The 22,894-nt window shown below is 31.7% G+C and overlaps 2 protein-coding genes and 1 long non-coding RNA gene across 3 annotated transcripts; 1 reads left to right on the top strand and 2 right to left on the bottom strand.

Annotated features, from left to right (window-relative positions):
* Window positions 1–10,863: 10,863 nt before the first annotated feature.
* On the bottom strand, window positions 10,864–12,563 carry LOC132724167 (uncharacterized). The gene is made up of 3 exons (XR_009624868.1): window positions 12,491–12,563; window positions 12,116–12,170; window positions 10,864–10,949 (listed from the first exon to the last, which is right to left on the bottom strand). It is a non-coding gene; the product is annotated as an uncharacterized LOC132724167 (long non-coding RNA).
* An 817-nt stretch (window positions 12,564–13,380) lies between these two features.
* LOC132724166 (sorting nexin-14-like) lies at window positions 13,381–15,441 on the bottom strand. The gene is made up of 5 exons (XM_060708987.1): window positions 15,349–15,441; window positions 15,053–15,242; window positions 14,378–14,559; window positions 14,082–14,178; window positions 13,381–13,424 (listed from the first exon to the last, which is right to left on the bottom strand). The coding sequence occupies exons 1-5, from the start codon at window positions 15,439–15,441 to the stop codon at window positions 13,381–13,383; spliced, it is 606 nt and encodes a 201-aa protein (XP_060564970.1).
* Window positions 15,442–16,768: 1,327 nt separating this feature from the next.
* LOC132724161 (uncharacterized) lies at window positions 16,769–21,859 on the top strand. The gene is made up of 2 exons (XM_060708983.1): window positions 16,769–16,889; window positions 17,631–21,859. The coding sequence occupies exon 2, from the start codon at window positions 17,632–17,634 to the stop codon at window positions 19,747–19,749; it is 2,118 nt and encodes a 705-aa protein (XP_060564966.1). The 5' UTR covers window positions 16,769–16,889; window position 17,631; the 3' UTR covers window positions 19,750–21,859.
* Window positions 21,860–22,894: the final 1,035 nt, after the last annotated feature.

Genomic DNA, 22,894 nt, shown 5'->3' with positions numbered 1-22,894 from the left:
ATATTATATTTTCAATTTATCCGTCATTTTATTATTAAAATGACAATTTTCAATTCAACTAACTTTTGTTGTTTCTTTTCCTCTCAAGTCAAATATAACTATCTGAGCTTACGGAGGTGGATTCATACAAACGTTTAATAACTAACACATATGTTTGAAACTTTTTAATCAAACAAAACATTAAAAAATGATAATCATATTTCAAACTTTAATACACACACAAGTTCACACATCATTCTTACCATGCAGACTTACTTAACTAATCTATAAAAATCAATTGCTGTCTAGGCATTGAAAGAAATAAACAAAAACTGGCTTCATTTCAAAACAGGTTCTGTTTCTGTGATTTCTGTTAAACTTACAAATCAAGGAGCTAAATTCAACATTATCATCATAAAACGTTTATTTTATGCTATTACCATAATTAAAACATCCTTGCATTTATTTGTTACTTTTTCTACATCTATGTCTTATCTTGCTTATTTTACAATATTATTATAATATTTCAAAAAACAAAGCAATGGGGGTGAATGGGGGAATGGGAATTTTTGTGTTACTGTATCATGTACTTTATAATTTTCACCTGGGAACACCCTAAACTAATTGAACTATTCGCCCGAAATAGTAAAAAATGATTATTTTGAGTCTAAACCAAGTACGTCACAATTGCAGCGCCTTCAGCACTTTGATTCTTAGATACTAGGATATTGTGCGATAAATTTAACAAGTAATTGATAGATAGTTAAACAAAATATGTTCTATAATCTAACCTTAATAAATTAGTCTAGTCAGATGACAATACATGACACTAACTGATAACATATCATTGAATCATAAGATTTTCAAACTTCTGGCTTAAAACTGTAAAGTAAGTTAAAATTATATTTATAATGATTTTTGTGTATGATTCATAAACTTTTTAATATTGGACGCTAACCAATAATATTTCCATATTTATTTAGGAACTGAAACATGTAAAGTTATTGTGTATTCTCCACTCACAAACCCAAAAATCATTTAACTAGTGATTATTAGAACTGATGTTTGATTGTTTTTATGTTGTGTCATAGTTATATGTGTTACGAAGATAAATATCTGAACCAAAGTAATTTTGCAGTAAGTTGTTTGAATTTGATTTTATAAAATAAAAAAAAAAATGTTATTCCTACAACTTAATGGACAAATAATAACAGAACTATATATTTTAACATATAAAGGAGCTCCGCTGAGGTAAAAAAGCCTTAAATATAAATTTATTTTTTTGCATAGATCAAGTGAAGCAACAACAGAGAGAATTCTGGAAAGGATAATTAAGAAATATACTGTAATGAAATACCCATTGCTCGCCCATATGGTCTCTTTCCGGCGGCGAGGGTAAACAAACGCAAACACACACACACACACACACACAACACACACACAGAAAAATACCCTGTTTAAGGTACGTTTGTTTATTTACATATTTGATATATATTAATTAATTTAAATAAGCAATGCTCTGGTACAAGGAGGACAAAATGATATATTTGTCGATCCCAGCACCTGTACTGATCATATATATATATATATATATTATATATATATATATATAATATATATATATATATATATATATATATATATATATATATATATATATATACATAAAAAAAACTTAATATAAGCCGTTTTGAAAATAAAATCATATTTCAACGTCTATAATAATACACAACATGCACAAGATTCGCCGGAAAAAATATGAATACCTACCGTCAAAATCACCGTGTATTTTATTCCATTTCCAATATTTTCACATAATCCATTGGTCCATCGACACAGAAGATATAATTCTTCACAATGATGGTCAATTTTAAACTTCAACGTCAATATAAACAACGCAACAGTCGAAATAAACATGAAGATAAGAGCCGTTTTACTCGATTTACAAAATCTTTCGACAAATTCAAACGTGGCTCCCAGCTTTGCCGTATACAAATACGCCCCGCTTTGAATTATGGGAACCAACATATTACGGATCTTCACTACGGCAAAGCTGGATTTTAACCACAATCAATTTAAACAGCCAGTCATATCAGAACCGTGGCGCGCCTAAGTAAGAAAAATCTCAAAGAAAGAAAGGCTATAACAAATAGACAATTTCAAAATACAACATACCTGTGGCCACTCTAAAGTATAAAAGACTAACAGAGAGGCTATAACATATGACCGGTGACAAGACAGTTCGAACATAGTGATCAAATGACGTATTCATAAAAACGCGACGTCAAAGTTGATGAAAATATTTCTAAATGATATGACGCGCGCTTTTTCAATCAGCGCTGTGCAGTTTTCAGCAAAAAAAAATAATATCATTTTTTCAGACATTTGCCAGAATAAGCTTTTAAATCGATACCCGCGGGACAAAATTTTATTTATTGAACTTTGACTCGCGCCCCCGCTTATAAGCGACTTTTTGCTTCGTGCCCCGCCATATTAACTTGTTAATTCTCGACTTTTCGCTTGGCAGGGTAGCGGGGTGAAAACACGAAGGCACAAATCAGCCACCATAAAAAACTGATAAAAATTGAGTGATTGTGACTAAATTGGCTAATTTAAGTAAAAGTAAAATTGCAGAAACGTTTTAATGATCCCAATAAATATGATACTGAGAGAAAGAAATCATAAAATGTGATGTCATAATTTCTGTAAGATTACATCATCGTACATAATGCTATGATATCGTTGAGGCAGCATACCTCATGATCCATGTTTACTTTCGTAACGATTTTAAACTGTATCTTATAGTAAAATATTGTGAAGTGAACAAAGGAAGCAATTTACACATTGCATACGGCACTTACAATTCAAGCAAAATACCAAACAAGAGCCCGGTTTGAACCGGGTGAGTCTCTGAATATTTTTTATAAAAGAAATACACTCGTTTAGTTTTTTGGGTTATGGTCCCCGGAAAGTGCAAAAAATGCAATAAATTTTAAAAAAATTTTTTTTAGTTTTTGCGAACCTCTTTTTTGTTTCAGATTATTCCGGGCAAAATTTACAGTGGTTAAATTGAAAAGGAAACAATTCCAGAAATAGGCAAGGTAGGGTTACTGTTCTTTTGCACTGCACTCCTATGAAATGAGATCTATCTAAACCCCTTTTTTTTTTAATACTCTTATGGTTTTCGGCTTTTTTTCCCCTACAAAATTCAAAAATATAAAATGACAAACGGCAATAACTTCCCCAAAATTAAAAAAAAAAGAGTCCTTTTTGTACTGCACATATACCCCCTTGATATTTACTACGTAAAAGTTTCTTTTAAAATGTTTTATAATTAAAATTTGTCCTGGAATTTTTTTTAAAACCATATTTTCATTCAAAAAAGGGCAAAACAAGTTATGGTTTTTTTTCAATGACTTCTCCCCCAATAATCTTTTTTGTATATATTTAAAATATCTCTTAATTTTAGAGTTTTTTTTCCCAAAGAAAAAAGTTAAAAAGTGCCCCAAAAAAAACAAAGGGCAATACAAAAAAATTAAAACCCAAAACCCATATTTTCTTCTGCTTTTGAACATTACCATTGAGTCTTCTACCTAAAAGTTTCATTGTTAATTTCTTATTTTGTTAGAGTTATAACAAGCAAGGGCTATTTTTGCATATTTTGACCTCATTTGGTAATTTATATGGTTTGTCAGTGCCGTTTGCAATGTGTAAATTATTTTTTGTTCACTTCACAATATTTTATTTTTTTAATTTCTTGACAATTAGCAAAATCTTGGAGCGTGCTGTTTATGGAAATGCTGCCATAGCTACGAAGTATTTAAAATAGAGAAAAACAGAATCCCTAATGAAAGCGCAACATGACAAATTTAAAAATATTGCAGGCTCGGTTTGATTAAGCCTGTTCATGGACGGTACTGGAAAGTGCAAGTTACCATGCACGCCCCTAGCACCGGCTTAAGCAGATTTCAAAATTTAAACACGGAAATGGTGAATTTTGAATTTAGAAACATCCGCAGATTTGTTCATACAGCGGTTAAATTTTATGTTTATAACATGTCTTGGAATGTGTTCAAAAATGACATCTCATTTTTTATTTATATCTGCAAACATGAGTGTGGTTATTTTTGTGCACATTCATTACCCGAGTCATGTGTATATAAATATAAGAAACCATGCGCGAAACTCACTATTCTGTTTTCGTGTGATTTACTATCCAGAAATTGCTCGTTTTACTTACTATACAGCTTCAAAGATATTTTTAACTCATGTTTCTTTACATATCTTTCCAGCAAGAAAATTTAAAATATGGGACTTTTTAACGATTAAGAATGGGCATTTTAATTTGGTTTGGTTTTGTATTATTACAGTTTTTGAAGGAAGAAAGCCCTTTTTTTTCCAATTCATTTTTGGCACAATATTAATATCGTCTTCGGTGTTTGGAAATTACTTAAACTGTGCAATTGCCAATTTACACGATCAAAAAAATGTCCTTCAAAAAAACCATTTACATAAGGCCATGCACATGGTTAATTGTTTGAAAAAAAGTACCGTGCATTATGAAATAAGACCCAGTTCCTAGGTTGGGATTTTACAAGAACGTTTTTACCTAAATATAAAATAATAACTTACCGGGGCTCTCAAGTCCTCCATTACTCGTTTGTTATTAACTATATAAGTCCCCCAAACATATGTGGAAAATGAATGTTCCCCTGGGCGACTTTCCCTGCAATTTTGGAATTTTTTTTTTCGCGCGGTCTCATTTATACAATTGGAATCTTCGGTAACCGATAGTGCAAAAGGTGGGTTGATGGAAATCTTTTCACATGATCCGAATTCTTGTTTATAAGGTTATGAATAAGTATATTGCACAATGCGTTTTAAGGCACGATGGTATAAATTCTAAGTTACGAAAACATAAGCAAACGAAACGAATGAATCGATCTCCAATAGATATTTAAAAATCGTTGACAATATTTACGTTTACACAAGATAACTGCGCCGCTAAATATAATTTCCGCCACCATTGGACAGAAACACCCCTTAAACTTTTGTATTTAAGAATATTTAGTGGCAACAAGTCGGTTACTGTAACCTTTTAAAATGACCTCGAGAAAGGTTAACAAAGAAATAAAATATCAGCCAATTCCACCAATAACCCGGTTGGCTTGGCGTACAGTCAAATCGACAATGCAAGAAGACCTATGAATAATAAATTTAAATAATATTTATTTTAAACTTTACAATTACAGAATGTTCCACCTCCCCCCCTGTCGAAAACACAAGGGAACATCTATCACTGAAAATGTTAAATACAAGTTTAGAATGAAATATCGGGAGTCATAAAATAATGGTGATGAAAACAAAAGAAAAGTTTGTACATATGCTGAAAAATGGAGAAATAATTTGTACTATCACGGAAGGTTCCCATTTGGATGGCAATTTGACAAATCATATATTTTTGGCAGTCAGATTTGAAGGGACACTACTCCCCAGGGACTCGATTCAGACCATTGAAATCTTCTTTTTTTTGTGTTATGAATTGTTGGCCAATGGTAATTCAAGACAAAAGATTCTGACCTGGCGAACCTTGGCGCCCTTGGATACCTACCTCATGAAACAGGGAACAGGAAACCATACCCCGGTATTTGGTTCTTTAACAACTATTTCGAGATTGAACATCGGTCCTGCAAACTGCCATTCTGGGACAATCAATATAACCAGAAGAGGAAGGAAAGAATTTGGCAATAAGAACACAACATCCCTCCTGGGTTATTTAAAAAATTTACAAGAAATGACCATTCCATTTTCATACCGGGACAAACAGGGGAATTTTCCCTGTGATAGAGAACAGTTGTTGGCCCTATCCCTGTAAGTCATGGGCCTAAATCAGCATGTTGGGGCCTGTTAGAGAGGAAACGTCCCTAGGAAAATGGCCGAACACAAAGAGATTAAACAAGCCGGCCGGGTTAACTGGTTGTTTTGTTGTCAACTGGGAGTAAAGGTTTGTTTGAATATCCGAAATTGGGAATGGGAAAGATATCCTACAATTCCCGGGGCAAGACGATGCCTAATGTTTTAACCTTTAACAAAAATGTTTTTCACAACAAAATAAAGATGCTCCGTTTTTAATTGAAAAGAATTTTTGTAGTATTAAATCCACAAGGAAACATTAATATATCAGTTTTCCCCATGTGGTAACAGTTCTTGATTTCATTTTATAGAAACACAGAAACCAAACTTAATTGGAAAGGAACATTTTATTAGAATGTTTAACACTGTTTAAATAATTACAACAGTTGTTGGGTACAGAATAACCCATTGTCCAACATTTTCCAATTAATACAAAAAAAGAAAAAACAATTTTTGATGTTTTAGGACAATTTACAGCTGAGCACAAAGCTTCAACCTTTTGAAATATCAGTGATTTTATACAGAATGATGTACAAAGGTTTACTTAGAAATCGAATAATTTGAATAATCTTGGAACAGAGACTTCCAAAGTTTTAACTGGAAAATTGGCACCTGACAAATAACATCCCCAATTTTCCTTCTTTCTCCTTGAAATAAGCCGAGACCTTTCTACAAAACCTTTTTACAAAAAAAAACCAAATAATCAATTTGGGCAACGTCAAATTAAGCAGAAATCAAACATTTATTTTAGACCCCATTTTTGAAATAAAAAAAAGGCATAAACAATTGGGAAGCAATGTGGGGTAAAACTAATTACTGCAGTCCAATGATAATAACAACGAAATTCTGCATACAAATTTCTAGCACCCTTTTTTCTCTTTGCAACATAAATGGAATTGGCCTGGCCTCAGCAAGCATGGTTTTAATTATAATAAAATTCGATCTAAACCATTTTGTTTGGCTATCCAAAATGGTTGGTCCTCAGGACGTGAACATCTAGAGGGGCTTGGAAAATGGCTTCAGTGGGTTTTTATAGTGGAAAGAGAAATATGAAAAAAGGATGAAATTAATTCTGGAGAACCACAACTGGAACAACATATAACAATTTTATTCTGTTTTTACATCTGTAACTGCCTTTGAGTTGGGAAGAAAGCGTCCAAAAAAATGTTAAGTAAGGAAATTAATAAAAGGTATGGCAAAATGCAAAGGTTTTGGATTTGTATAACATATTACAGCATTCTTGTGTCCAGATACATACAGGGAAGAGAATCCATTGCGTTTCCTCATGAAACCTCCAATATGAAATGTTCAGAAATCTAACAAAAGAATGGATATGAAAATACCAGAGGGTAGGTGTGACTATTTGGATGGAAACTGGGTTGTTGGTTTTGAACTTCCTCCTACCTTTCCTGTAACTTTCTACGATAAATAAATGTTAATAGTCCTTAACAGATTATCAAAAGATCAACAACAAGCCACTCATGTCCAACTTTTAGAGCCCAATAAACACCAGAATGAAAAATTAACACAAATAAAAAGAGACAAGGCTCTCAAAAATCTTTTAGGGACAATTGCACATGAACAAGAAAACAGAAACCCTCATCAAGCCCATTAAATGTTTACCTGCTTTTTCCTCCGCGAAGGACATAGAAACCAATGTGGGGCCCAAAAAAAATTTCAAATATAATGTTTTCGGGCTTATTTCCCGTTAGTGTGGTTGCGAAAAAGTTAAGAATTAAATTAAAAACATAGATTATCCATTCCAAGCGCGGAATTAATTTTTGAAAATCAATTGTTGGTTACCTATATGCTAATAAACTGAATTGTCCATCTCTATTTTTCTGTGCAAAGTGCCCATTTTAACACTGTTATGTTTACACAAGGTTTAACAGGCCCCCTAATCAGGTAGCAGGGAATGTGCATTGAGTTGATAATTGCGCCGGTACATGGAACACTGGTCCGAAAATTGTCATTTTAGAGGGCTTTAATTTATTTCATCGAAACAAGTTTTTTTTAAAAGTTAAACAACACTGAAGGTCCTTTAAGCCTAAAATACTTTATTATAGATCAAGTTTGAAGCACTTTAGTAGGGGAAAATCTTTGGGCCAAAGAATTATAAAGAAATAACACTGGAATTTAAACGAATTAACAAATTTTTTTTTATCTAGATTTTTAGTAACGATTTTGATTTCATTTTAGGCCCCATTTTGGGCACTCTAAATGTTTCTTTTTTTCTGGAAAAACAAAAACAAAAAACAAAACGGGTGTGAACGATGATAAGAAGGATTTGGCGAAAAGTTTAATTGGTTTGACCTCAATCCAACTAGTTAATGAACATTCTTTTCGAATTTACAATTATCAGTTTCCCGGTCATCTCCATGCTTTCCAGTTAGAGTCCCTTAAATGTGTGTCAAGTAAGGCAAACACTCTTCAAAATGAAAGGTTCGACTATAACACATTATTAAAGAATATGATGAAACTATATTTAAATCTTTCCTGAAAAAGGATTCCTCAAAATATTATCAACCAAAACCAAAATTTATATTTATGCTCCAAAGTTTGACTTTGGCACCATTATACCAATAATGCAATATTTCAATATGGGTTATAATTGGAAAAAAAAAACCCAAAAAACACCACTTTCCCAAGTAATCTTTTTAATGAATATTATGATACTTCCGTATACGTTTAACTCTACCTTTATTTTTGTTACATAACAATATAAAATAAACATTTTTTTCAATTGAATTTAAAACTTAATTGGGAAATACTTCAAACTTTTAGCTTTTCTTCCATTAGAAAACTGGGTTTAGTATAACAATGGGTAGCAATTTTTAGTCCTAGTTCTTAAGAAATTGGTATCTGTTATGATTTTTACAATATAATGTTAATTAAAAATAATTAATATGAAGAATTGCCAACAAAGAGCACATAAAATCACAAACAGATGTGATTATTTACCAAATGTACCTAAACACTGATGCAGGGTGAGTACAAAATCCTTTTTTCCTTGAAATAAGAAAGTAAAAACATGAAACAATTCCACAACTTAATCTATGACTCTGTTACAAAAAACAAATAATAAGATTGCATTATTTGGGCACCAGTTTAACATGTCATGTAAATTTGAAAAATTTCCTTCATCTGTTATAACTCATGTTACATAAAAGTAGTAAGACTAAGACAATACCTGTAATGCAGGTATCTTGGGTAATCTTAAAGACGCTATCTTAATCGTTGGACAAGGTAAGGGAGGGCGAAAGTTTCCCTGTTATAATTGATCGTTGGCATTGAGTCTATTGGTCGTCTATTTCTCACCGCCAATTTACATATCATTTAACATAAGAAGACTTATCTAAAACTTAAATTGTAGTAACATTGTCACATACTTGGCAGGAAGTTAAGGCACCAGTCGTGACTTATTGGTGACGTTTTCCTTTATCATCATATTTCCTATATATACAAATATTGTATATTCCATTTTCATCAAAAATATTATTTTCAATTTTTAGCTTAGAAATATACTTTTTCTTATTAGTGACTGATGGTGTCTCTAAGTAGATGAGTAAGGGAGACCAGCCTGTGTTCCTGTGTGACCATGTGCACTTTACAGTCTGTGTACCAGTCTAAATATGCTTCTAAAGTTTGTTTCACAAGCATACGTGCATTATGCAACAAGAAACATGGCAATGCCATGAAACCAGGTTTTCAATTATCACCATTGTAGATAAATATGTTGTAGTTGAAATACAAATACAAGAAACAAATTGTAACTATGTGCAATGTAAATCATGAATAATGTAGGAGGAATTGCACACAGAAGAAGAATTCACTATATATTCTGTATAAGGAAAAAAACAAAGGGCCATAATTAAGTAAAAAATTATCCAATCACAAAACCCCGACCCATATGCGCTAGGGCACTTTGAATGACCAAAGCCTTCTTGTGAAAGTTTTTTGAACAAAATCCCTTGAGAATGTGGAGGAGTTTGCAACACAGAAGAAATTGTTCACTATATATTCTGTATAAGGAAAACAAACAAAGGGCCATAATTTAGGTCAATATTACCTAATACAAAACCCGTTTCATGCCCCAGGGCACTTGATAACAAAGCTTCTGTGAAAGTTTGGTCAAAAGTCCTTTGAGAAAATGTAGGAGGAGTTGCCAACACAGAAGAAATTGTTTTCACTATGTATTCTATAAAAGGAAAAAAAAAAAAGGGCCATAATTAGGTCAAACATTATCCAATCACAAAAAACCCGGACAATATGGGCCCCAGGCACTTGATACAAAGGGTCTGTGAAAGTTTGGTCAAAAATCTGTTTGAGAAATGTAGGAGGAGTTGCGTACAGAAGAAATTGTTCACTATATATTCTGTATAAGGAAAAATTCAATGGCCATAATTAGGTCAAATATTATCCAATCACAAAACCCCGATAATAAAGGACACTTGGTGACAAAGGTTCTGGGTGAAAAGTTTTTGGTCAAAATCTGTTGAGAAATGTAGGAGGAGTTGCGGCACAGAAAGAAATTGTTAACGCCCCGCCCGTCCGCCCCCGCCCGCCCATCCGCCCGCCGACATACCTCAATCTAATAACCAGTTTTTTCCTTCTGAAAACCTGGTTAACAAATGATGACTCCAGTCCTGAACTCTATAAACATACCTTGCTGAAATGTAAGTAAACTCTTTTAAGGACAAAATGTAAGATCAGTTGGTTGGAAAATGTCACAATTAGTTTACAATTTTTTTGATGCTTAGTTAATTTTTTTCTTTTACCTGTGAAGGAATACCTTGATAGAAACAGCTTTAACACTGAAGGGGATTTAAAAGAAAAATATTTTATTACCATTTTATTTTCAAAATTTCAAACTTTAATTTACCAAAATCAAAATATGGTTTTAAAATTCAAGTAAAAAGTATTTAAACATGTACCTATATAAATCAAGGAAATTATGAATTCCTTCCACCTCTTGACTTTTCTACCAACAAGTCACCGTCCACATGGTCACGCGTATCTATACCATTAGCGTTGTTCTCAAACATTGTCTGGCATAACTGTAAAAAATAACATAACCTATCTGAAAAAGCCATACAGTTACTTTCTAGCTTTAGAGGTGGTGAAAGACCTAGGTGGCTCTTTCTGTACAAGTTCAGCAATAATCGGGCAAACAACTTTCCGAAAGTTAGCTGAAAAGCTGCTTAGCTGACAAGCTTCCTCGCATAAAATAATTAAATATTACATTTAGGACGCGAGAGATTTGCAATCAGCAACCACAAAAACTCGGTCACATTGGTTTCCATAAATTTGCAAAGTACTTTAATTCAGTTTTTATATACTTTTGGAGGCGTGACGGTTGTTGCATTTTTTAATTATCCCTCATGTGCAGACTTAACCAAACCGAATCTGCATTTTTCATGTAATTCTGTTGTTATTAATGCTTCCGATGGATCACATTTTATCAAGATTGTTTATATCCTATTTCACATCAGAAACAATGTGCAACAAGATGCAGTTAAAATAGTTCAAAATTTTAAAAATTAAAGCTATGAAATGGTGGACAAGAGGGTGAAAATGGGGGATACATTTTGGGCACCCAAAGAAAAATAAGCCAAAAAAAAACCCCCCTTAAACTTTGAATTTGACAATAATGTGGGTCCGGAATTTTCTCCTTTCTTTTTTTCCTAAAGGGAAACAAGGGGCAAAAAAATTTCCCTTTTTCTGAACTTTCTTAATCTTTTTAGTTTTAATTTTTAGATTTCTGATGACTATTTATGCTAAACTCTTTAAAAAATTTAACTTCCAGCTTTTAAAACTTAAACCGCACATTTAAGAGTGTATAATTAAAAGATACTTTGATACCAAAAATCACAAAATTAAGTATCCAAATGGTTTAAGATTAGTAAGATTACATAAAATGGTGTGAAAAAATCTGAATTGAAAACAGTATAAAGGATTGCATTTTTTCATTATACCTCATGAGCAGACTAAATCAAACCGAATCTTCATGTTCGTGTAATTTCGTTGTTAGTAATGCTTCCAGGGGATCACATTTTATCAAGATTATTTATTACCTATTTCACATCAGAAACAATGAGCAACAAGATGCAGTTCACAATGACAGTTCAGTTTATAATTAAGCTATAAAGTGTGTGACAAAATGGGTGAACACAAATGAGGATAAATTGGACACCAAAGAAAAATTAAGCAAAGAAAATCTCACCTTAAGACTCGAATTCGACAATAATGATGCTCCGGAATCTCTCCTTTCTTGTTTCCTAAATGTAAACAAAACAAAATATTACTTATTCTGAACTGGCTGAATGTTTTCATTGGAATATTTAAAATGTGTCTGATGACTACCATGCTTAATTCAAGGAATGAACACCAGCTTTTAAACATGAACCGCACATGAGATTATAAATTTGAGGAATTTTGACATTAAAAACCACACGATTAGGTATCCAAAAGGATCAAGATTTGTTAGATTACATAAATGGGGTGAAAAAATCTGATTGAAAAACGCGTATAAAAGGATTAAAGTGAATTTAAACCAAATCTGTAGTTGAAAACAATAAAATGAAATGACAAAAGTTACCCAGGTCGAGGTTTTGGAAGCTCTGTACTTTTCTTAAATCTATACAGGAATGTCTCAAGGTGCTGTCCTTTCTATAGAAAATAAGGAATTAATTATCAAGTTACCATAACAAAATAATATTCATTGCAATAAGATTCTTTCAACGAATAGTGTCGGCGCAAAGACAGTAATTATATATCATACAAGAGTCTGTTTCATATCAGACATATGGCATATATATATTGTAAATAAGACCAAAGAAAATGTTGTATATTCTACAAATGCAGAGGGTAGAAACAATAATGTAGAGGGTAGAAACAGAGAATTGGGGCATAATGCATCTGTGCTAGAGTTTAGATAGTTGTTACTTCCTTATTAAAATACAAGTAAAAACATGATTCAACTGAAGGGTAATTATTTAAAAAACACAAGGCCATCAAACCCTTTATTTCATCAATCCCTTTTTTTAAGCTAAAATGTTCCAGTTATCATATTCTTAGATCATATGAAGTTTAAATAAAATCTATGAAGGGTTTTCATTTTGTCTCTATGTTTACATGAAAACTGTATTATACGCCTTTTTAAGCTTTATTGTAGGAGATAGTCCTATTGTGTCCATCGTGCAATATTTCTGATTACTGAGGTAACTGGTACGTTTGAACCACCTACGTTCTGTTAGCTAGCTGGATAACTTCCTCACATGAAAGAATCAAAAGTCTTTGTCTCGATTCAAACCCACAGCAATGAGGTACAATTGGTTAGGAGCCATTCGTCCACGGTCGCCCTGCTTTTAATAGCTGTATTGAAACAATGTTTGCCCTAATTTACCTTTCTGCTGATAGAGCCACAAATCCAAATTCATATTATATTACCAAGCTCTTACCAATCATTTGCACAAAATAGTTTCAAATTTACCTCTTTAACAAGTTTTCTTGCACAGATTTTATTGCACGACCTGCAAAGAAAATGTTTATACAAGACGTAATATTTCAATGACCCTGGGGGTTAGGGTTGGGAAGTGCACTTTGGCCACGGTCTGGGGCGCATATTTTCGAAGAAAGACCGTTCTTGGTGCTTCTAGGCCCCAGGCGGTGCTCTGTTTAAGTCAATAACCACGTAAGAGTCTGCGTAGACTGTAAGTTCAAGCTCATCGTTCTATCCCATGTCTTAAAAAAAGGTTATTAATATTGATTGCATTTGTATGTATATACATGTATGTATGATGTATGTATGTATGTATGTATGTATGTATGTATGATGTTTTGAATAAATGGGGTTCCCTACTTGTGGACATGAAGCAAAAAATAATTCACTGACCGCCTTAACATTTAGTCTGCTGAACTTAATGATTTTCCCAGCTTTAAAGCAGTTACCAAGATTGAGGGATTTCAAAATCAAAACACAAAAATTGAGCTACCAACAGACATCTTCCCCTCTTTTCAAACCAATTAACGCATAAAAAATATTTAATTACTAACATATTTGAACATATCTTTCCTAATCAAACCAAAAAAATGTAACAAAAAAATCATAGACCTGTAATCATATTTCAAACTATTATATGCACACAAGTTTACATAACTAACTTACCCAACAGATTTACACAACTTACCTATTTTGATGTCTAATCCAAAATCAAATGCTGTTTCGGCAGTGAAAAAATTGTACAAAAGTTGACTGCCTTTCAAAACAGGTTTCGTCAACAATTTCTGAAAATATAAAACTTTAAAATCAAACCATGCCTTTGTTTATAAAGGAGCTAAATTAAGCATTATCAACATTTCACGTTCACTATGCTATTACAATAATACAGACACTTTCGGGTTCAATTGAAATCTTATCTTTTCATTCTTTTATCATTTTTTAGGGAAAGGGATTTCTGTTTTTTAAACTTTGATTAGCACTTACTTGTAAATAGTTTTCAAAAAGTTCTTTTTTTCCTTCGATAAACTCTTGTGTCTTAGTACCGATGAATTTCTTTGGCGGTAAAACGCAATCTTCAAGCTCAACTCCATGAAATTCTTTTAGTTTTTGATCCAGGGTATAAAATTCTGTATATTTTCTACCAACATTCCATACAGAATGTCCATCTTAAAAATAAACAGGAAACAAAATAATTGAAAGTAAAAACAATGTATAATCCTGGACAAATTGACTGTTTAACTAAAAAGGATACTTAATGGTCTGAGAAAATAAAGATGAAATGTTGTTTTATTTATTGTTGTCTATAATGCTCTTTATATGTTCAGTATTGCTGTCTAACAGTTTCTTAGGTATCATCTATAGTTGTAGCCCTAGATCTAGATTTATATCATATACACGACCAGATATAATTATTTTACTTTAATATTGTTTTTACATTTTCTGCTTTGTATTTTAACAGTAAATCTATCGTCCATCTGAAGTCATTATCGGAATTTATGAAGGTCATTTTTGTCTAGAACACAGTTATTGGATATTTTTCTAGAGTATATAAATCTACAATGATAAACTTTGTTGATTACGATTATGCCATAATAGCTTTGAAATATCCTAGGTTTTTTTTTACTAAGTATATAAAACATAGCTTTTAATTATTCTTACCATCTGTAACATCGAGACGTCTTATTTCCACTATAAATACAAAGAATTGTTTTTTAGGATTTTCAGGGTCAGGTCTCGCTCCTAATCTTGGTATTGTGACCCTCCATGTTGTAAGGTCATGGGGTGTAAACTGTTCTAACGTGTGCTCAAGATCGTCAAACTGTGCATCATCTTCTAATGAACTTGCTGACTAAAATTCAAAAGTAATAATTATTATTTGAAACATAAGGCACAAAGACAAAGAGACATAATATTTTAAACTCTAGAAATCAAAGTAACGAAGGGAGAGTACTCACAGCAACTGTAACAGTATCAGCATCATCTGTGTTCTCAATGTCCAACATATCTAGAGATGAAATAGATCTTGTATCTGAAAAATAAAACACCATATTAGTTAAAATAAATTTCAAAGATGACCTATGGCCTGGAGAGAGCAGCACGTAATAATCATTTTAAAGCTACATCTTAATAAATACCATATCTACATATGCCATTTAACCTGTGACCTGTAAGAGGGTAGTAACTAGTATAGCGCAACGAAATGCCTGCACTTGTGAAATTTGGAGACTGTAAATGGAAGGACTCCCATCATATGGTCAGGGTAAATCTTTATGACCAAACCAAACCAAACATATAGACCAAAAAACATGCCCATCAGATTTATTGATCAGGAAGAATAAAATTTGTTAAATATTTCGTAACCAACTGGTTTTGGTTGGGTTTTACGCCGCGCTTACACAAGAGGGGTTATATAGTAACCTTCCAGCTTTACTGGTGGAGGAAGACCTGAGGTGTCCCCAATGCATTATTTCAGGCACAAGTGGAAACCTGATTAGCACCACCAAAGTTCTGTACGCTAGCTGTATAGTTTCTTCACATGAAGCATCAAAAATCCCTGTTTGAATTCGAGCCTAGAGAGGAGAGGGGCAAGTGGTTGGAAATCAACGACCTTTACCAATCGAAAATGGGCGCTCAATATACCAACAATTAATTATTATATAATTTATAACATGGCACCAATTATCAACTTTACCTGCAGAATATGGTTCATCAAATTTCCTGTATTATTAATTATTCTGGGATCATATTGAGTCTTATATAACTTTCATGTTATCATAGCAACCAGATTCTAATTAAAGATTGAAAAAAACACACATCATAATGATGAACATTTTAGTAAAGTATTAAAAAAGAATAACAATTTATAATTTAGCAGGTAGCCTTGAAATTAAACGATATCAATATAAAATGAAAATTATAAGAAAAAAGTGCAAGATATACATCAAAGCTTCCGATACATTTCTTTAAAATAGCAACAAACTTTTACAAAATATTCTACTTTTAGAGTAAATGAAAACGAGTCTTACGTAGTCTTACTTGTAAATTAAAATATCTCCAACCACAGGGAAAAAATAATAGAACTGTCACAGAAATGACATTTAAATCCACGATCTCTTAGACAAAGGAGTTTATTTAGGTCTATATACTACAAAGGGTGTAGGAATTAAAAAAAGCGGACACAGGGGTGACAGTCGGACTAACTGACTTACAAATATGACACATTGATTACAGGTTAGCCCATTCTACATTTTGTTGTGGGGATATAAGTATGCTTTGCCTTAATAAACTTTCAACAAGTTTAATATAGAGAACTAGATGTAATGATGTCTTATAAAATGCTTTTTTATAATATTAAAAGCTGTCTACTGAAAAGGGAAATAATTCAATTAACTTTTATTATAACAGGAAGAGAAAGTGGGTCATTTCCCTTTGTATCTCCATTCACAACCAAAACAGGAAGTAAAAATATAGAGTAAATTTCCATCCATCTAGTCAGGTAATAAGATTATTTTCACATCATTGAAGAGTCAGTACAAATTAATTTTATAAAATACACAAAATTCAAATTTATAGTAACATTGGAATGCAAAAAACTTTCAATACTTCAAAGGACATGATTAATCAAGTCTTAATAGCAGATAAAACAGAGTAGAATTTTGTTTTAAAGAGTTTTGTTTAAACCAAAAATGAAAATAGAAAAATATGAATTCAAAGTAAGTCGAAGTATGGTTTATTACACCCTAACACCATAATCTATAATCAATTAAAATCAAAGAAATAAAGAAAAAATATATCAATACAAATATATAAAAAAATCAATACAAAATACTGGATCTGTTACGAAATACTTTACTACCTAAACAGTTCTATGTTCCATCAAGAGTGTGTTTTGTATTACTTGTATATTATTTAGTTCTTGGTCTATTTTATGATTTTCTTTGTTAAAATAATGTTTGATTTATATGTTAACAATGTACTTACTGTATTTGCAATAAGATGATAATATTGTAAATGGTCAAAAGCAAACTTGTTGCTGATTGCAAAAAACTGAACTGAACTAAATGCTTGTATGTCTTTAATCAATTTACATCATACTTTTCCTCAACTTTTTATGCAATTAAAATTTCATTACATTAAGATGTGATCTCCTCTTTTATTCTGTGCTAGGCATAAAGGATAACAAGTAATAAGTAGAAGTATTTAACTTTATACAAGTTTTCCTTTCCTTACATTACAGAATGTTTCAATCACCTGACAGCAGGAAACATATATCACTGATGTTATCAGAGGTTTTAGATGATATTGGTGTGAATGAAAGAATGAGGATGAGAACAAGAAGACTTTACAATTTGAAGGAGACTATGAATAATATGGTAATGAAGTCAATTGGATACAATATTAATTCATATCGTATAGGCAGTACGATTGAGGGCACAACGACTTTAGGACTACAATCAGACACAGACCAGCTACTTCTTGGGAATGATAACAATGCAATACAGGACAGGTCAGAGTGGGAACATGGCAAAATAAACTACTTCATGATACAAGATGAGAACACTACCCCTGGATACTGTTTTCTACAGCTTCTCCAACATGATAAACCTCTTCCTGACACTGTTGTTCCTAATGAATTCCATATAACTGATAAGAAAGGAAGAATATTGCATAAGAACAAAGTATATGAAACTGATGATACTAAATATGTTTCACAGCATGGACCATCATATGCTACACAGGGGCGAGAAGTATTCCGTGATTCAGACAGAGTGTACGCTTTTCCCTGTAAGTCATGGCCAAAGTCAGCAGAATCAGGATGGTTAGATAGACAAGGTATTGGCAAATGGCCAACACAAGAGATGAGAAGATATGCAGCCAGTACTGTGTGCTGTGTTGTTCCAACTGGGAGTAAGGTCAGTGAATACCCTGAATTGGAGTGGAGAATATCTACATCCCTGGCAGAAAGATGTCTAATGTTTGATTTAGATATAACACAAATAAAATGCTATGTTTTAATGAAGATAATTCTTAAATCTCTTTTAAATCCTCAAGGAGAAATAAACATCTCAAGTTTCATGTGTAAAACAATTCTATTTTATTGTATAGAACAAAAAGAGCTGAGCATTTGGAAAGAGAACAATTTATTAGAATGTTTAAAGGACTGTTTAATGAAATTAAGCAATTGTGTACAGAATGACAATCTGTCACATTTCATTATACCTGAAAACAATTTGATTGCAGGGCAATTTACAGCTGATACAAAACATCAACTTTTAAAAAATATAAGTGACTTTATACAGAATGATGTACAAAGTTTACTTAGAATCAATATTGATTATCTTGGACAAAGACTTCAAGTTAAACTTAACTTAGTACCAGAAAGACAATACGATTTTTTATCTTCACTGGATATTTGTGAAACTGTTTCTGCTTCCAATTACCTGTCATTCTCAAAGATTTGTGACAATGACCATTTTTTTTATTTAACTAAATTACATAATAAAAATATTGGAAGAATGAAGCAAACTGTAGAAAGGCTAATGGCTTTCAATAACAGTGATAATAATTTAGAACATGCTGCATTTACGATCATAGCGCCTTTTCTCTGTTTTTCATATGGATCTGCCCTGGCCTCAGAAAGTATAGGTTTAAAACATCAAGTGTCACCTCAAGCCTTGGTTTGGCTTTTAGATGGTTTTGAATCAGATGTCTCATCTAGCAGACTGAAATTAGCTTCAGTATTTTACAGTTCAGGGGATATAGAGAAAACTGAACTTATTCTGAGACACACTGAAAGCCAATTTTACTCTTATCCTGTTGTCTCTCTCTGTAACTGCTGGCATAGGTTGCTTCTACCACAAGTACCAACAGAAGTAAGAAGGGTATGTAATGAACAAATTGAGGACTGTGTCAAAAATATTACAGCATTTTGTGTCAGATTTTTAAAACTAGAGATCAACTGTGTTCCTCATGAACTACAATATGAAATGTTCAGATCTACCCAAGATGACATAAAACATAGAGATCAATATGATGACTGTTGGATGGACTGGGCTGTAGTTGATTCGCTACCTTTCCTGTACTTCCTACGATATAAAGTCTTCAGGCATCTTCAAAGGTATCAGGATAAACAACACGCACTTAATAAACTTGCAAACACCATAGAAACAGAGAAAAACCTTGGACATAAAGAAACAGCTTTCAATATTTTAGGTCAATGCATGGAACAAGAAAACAGACCTAAACAGGCAGTAAAATGTTACCTGTTTTCTCTGCGACAAAGAGCAAGAAACAATGTGGCAAAAATTCATATATGTCGGCTACTCTCCAGTTTACTAGTTTGCAAGAAAAATTGACAAAAAATACATATAGCATGAAAGGTTTAATTATAATATAATGCTTGTTCCGGTTGAGCTATCCTACCGATAAAATTTATAATCTTACGGGCTTATTTATCTGTGTATTATATAGGCTGCTAAACAAATATACAGGAGAATGAAACCAGAATGAGATTTATGTAATGAGATGTGTTAGCTGGGTGCTATATTGATCAATGGTGGTTCCCCATATATCATGTCAGCAACATATTTTACAGATTAATAAATTGCAAACCATTCATTTACAGTAAGAATGAGACACGAAATACTATCCAAATATTAACTTTTTTTTATTCCCCAAATGATTTCTCAAAAGTCTGTATTGTTTGTGTGTTTATGTTATTTACATGGAATTTTTAAAGCTATTTTGAGCTGCATAGATATTTTTATCAGAAATTATTTAAATATAATGTAAAGATCCTTTAGAAATTATTAACTAAATTCTATAATAATAATCTAAATAGTTATTGCATTGGGGAATAAATCTTAAAATTTGTGTATACTGATTAGTTTATTTTACATAATGTTCCATATAATGTTATTACATCTAATGATTGTTATAATATATATATTATGTAATACGTGTATGAGCTGATGGTCTGATTGTACAACAAATTTTCAAATTTGAATTTACAAATGACAGCATTCTTAACAATAAATCATTTGTGTTACATCTATTTCTTACTTAAATTTGTTTATTATTTCCCTATATGTAAATGGTATCAGCTTACATCATCATTGCAAGGCCAGATGCCCTTGATTATTTTGACATAAAAATATCAAGCTACTAATGTAGATATTATCAAAATCTTTAAATACTTTTCCAGGAAATCAAAACAATTTCAATTGTAATTAAGTTTGTAAATAACAATTATTCAACATGCTTATGTTGTAAAGTTGGATTCCAACTACAACAGGTTATATAATCATTACATAATGTTGCATAATATTATTCAAAAAGTAAATCATATATAATATCCATACATATTTTTCAAGAAATATCTAATCTTTTAATTTAAAGTTTAAACTTTAACTTAGATTTAAGTTTATTTTAAAGTTTAATCATATTGAACATTGTTGAATATTGTTTTATAGACATTTCATTCTTATCATTCATTAGTTAAATGGTAGAACTTATTGATATACTCTTTAACAGTAACTTAGCATGGCCTAAGACGCTTTACATACAATATATAGAGAATGGTTCTACTTTCAATTACACTGGCCTTTAAACTTAGTGAGATACATATTGTTAATTTAGCATTTGCATGATTTATATATGTTTGTAAATATGTTTAGTTGATATTAGTAACTAGTGTTAGTGTTACAAATATTTTGCAAAACTTTATTATTTTTTTAATCATGGTCATTTGAAACTGTTGCAAAATTGTCCATGAATCATAATCTATTTTAGGATATCATGTAAAGCCCTTATGAGCTCTGATTGGCTAAAATTCCTTGACCAATCAGAACAGTTCTGCATTTTACTGGTTCCACACAAAGTTCTGGTTCCCAGGAGTGTGCATAAATACGGGCACTTTACACAAATTTGACATTCTGCTGCACTTTTTTTGAAAAAAAAAATAACATCTCTAAAAGCTCTCTAAGGTTAATTAATTCATTATTTAATTTGTTTTGGCACTTTGCATTTAAATAGATTAGATTATGTAAAGCCACTGAAACATTTTTGGTAAATTTGTACGTAATTTTAGTAATATGTTTTTACAGAATTAATTAAGATAAATTATTACATGTATTTTCTCTTTGTTTTAAGTAGCAGCCATCTTGAATTATTAGATCTAAATTTTTGTTAATATAGATTAAAATAGGGCTTGCTACTATTCAGATTCATAAATTTAATAGCACAGAATCATTAAGTTATTTTTCATATTTTCCGTTATTACAATTTAACAACTTTTAACTGATTTAAATATTTTACTTTGCTAGTTAATTCTGATAATCACATTTTTGGTTTAAATATTAACAGTTTATATTAAGTGATCATTGTGAACTTGTTTAGCTTTAAGTAAATTTTAGTTAAGTGTAAATAAAAACTTGGTTCATTAAAAATTTGGTTGATTTCAATTTATTTAACATTTGTGTTTTATTTCCTTTTGCATTCAAAGGGTGGTGTCATCCTGGCGATTATATTTTATCCCATTAAAGGGTACTCCTGAGCAAACTAAGAACATCACATATGTTAGGTAATAAGTAACTAAATTCTGTTTTTAGAAACAAAAGCTTTTAATTTTTAATACTACAATGGTGCCAAGCGGAATAGAGGCCTACTTCTATTTTTAGAACAACTTATTAACATATTTTTCAACACCACAACACATTTATAACAAAACAGTAAATGACAATATTTGTTGCTTAATACAGACAATGCCCCAAAAACTGGGCCCAATAAAGGAACCCTAAGCTTTGACTCAAAACCAAGGCATTATTACTATAACAAGAAATGTTACAATAATCAAGAATCCTACTCAAACACTTTCTTATATACTAGTACTCAGTATACCTAATGCTTTCAAAAAGCATCAATGAATGAATGACATAGATGTGAAGACATACAACCATCAATGTAACATTTTGGCATCCAATTATATCCTTCACCTTTCTAGCTGTTGACCTAGGATGTGCTCAGGACAAGTCTTATTAAAGTACCATAAATTTATGCTTTGATATTATGCATGACACAATTGAAGATCAGACATGACCATCAATGAACTAATATGTCGTCATAATAAGCTGCATATCTATGGATGTTTATTTTCCAATCCATCCAAAATAACAAAGTTCTACATAAAACATAACCATATCTTCAGTCATGACTTTTTCCTAGCACCCAACACTTGATCATCATTTTCTATGTTATTTTCTAAATCAAGTAAGAGATTCCAAGGATCACAAGGATACACGTTGAAGAAAAGATAAAACCATCTTGGAAACATTGGATACAGTCTGATTTCAAATTAATAACAACAAAACATTAATATTGCACATTTATTTGAGTTTTATTTCATCAATAACACAGTGAACATTTAACTTAAAACAAAAATCCTTTGACATTTTTTTTATAAATATCAATCGCATTCTTGTAACACGATGCGGTGTTTACGCG

This window comes from Ruditapes philippinarum, unplaced genomic scaffold, assembly GCF_026571515.1.
Source record: "Ruditapes philippinarum isolate M1 unplaced genomic scaffold, ASM2657151v2 ctg90_1_1_1_1, whole genome shotgun sequence".
Lineage (NCBI taxonomy): Eukaryota > Metazoa > Mollusca > Bivalvia > Venerida > Veneridae > Ruditapes > Ruditapes philippinarum.
Note: the sequence above shows the minus strand (reverse complement) of the source record. Positions and strands in the feature narration are given on the sequence as shown.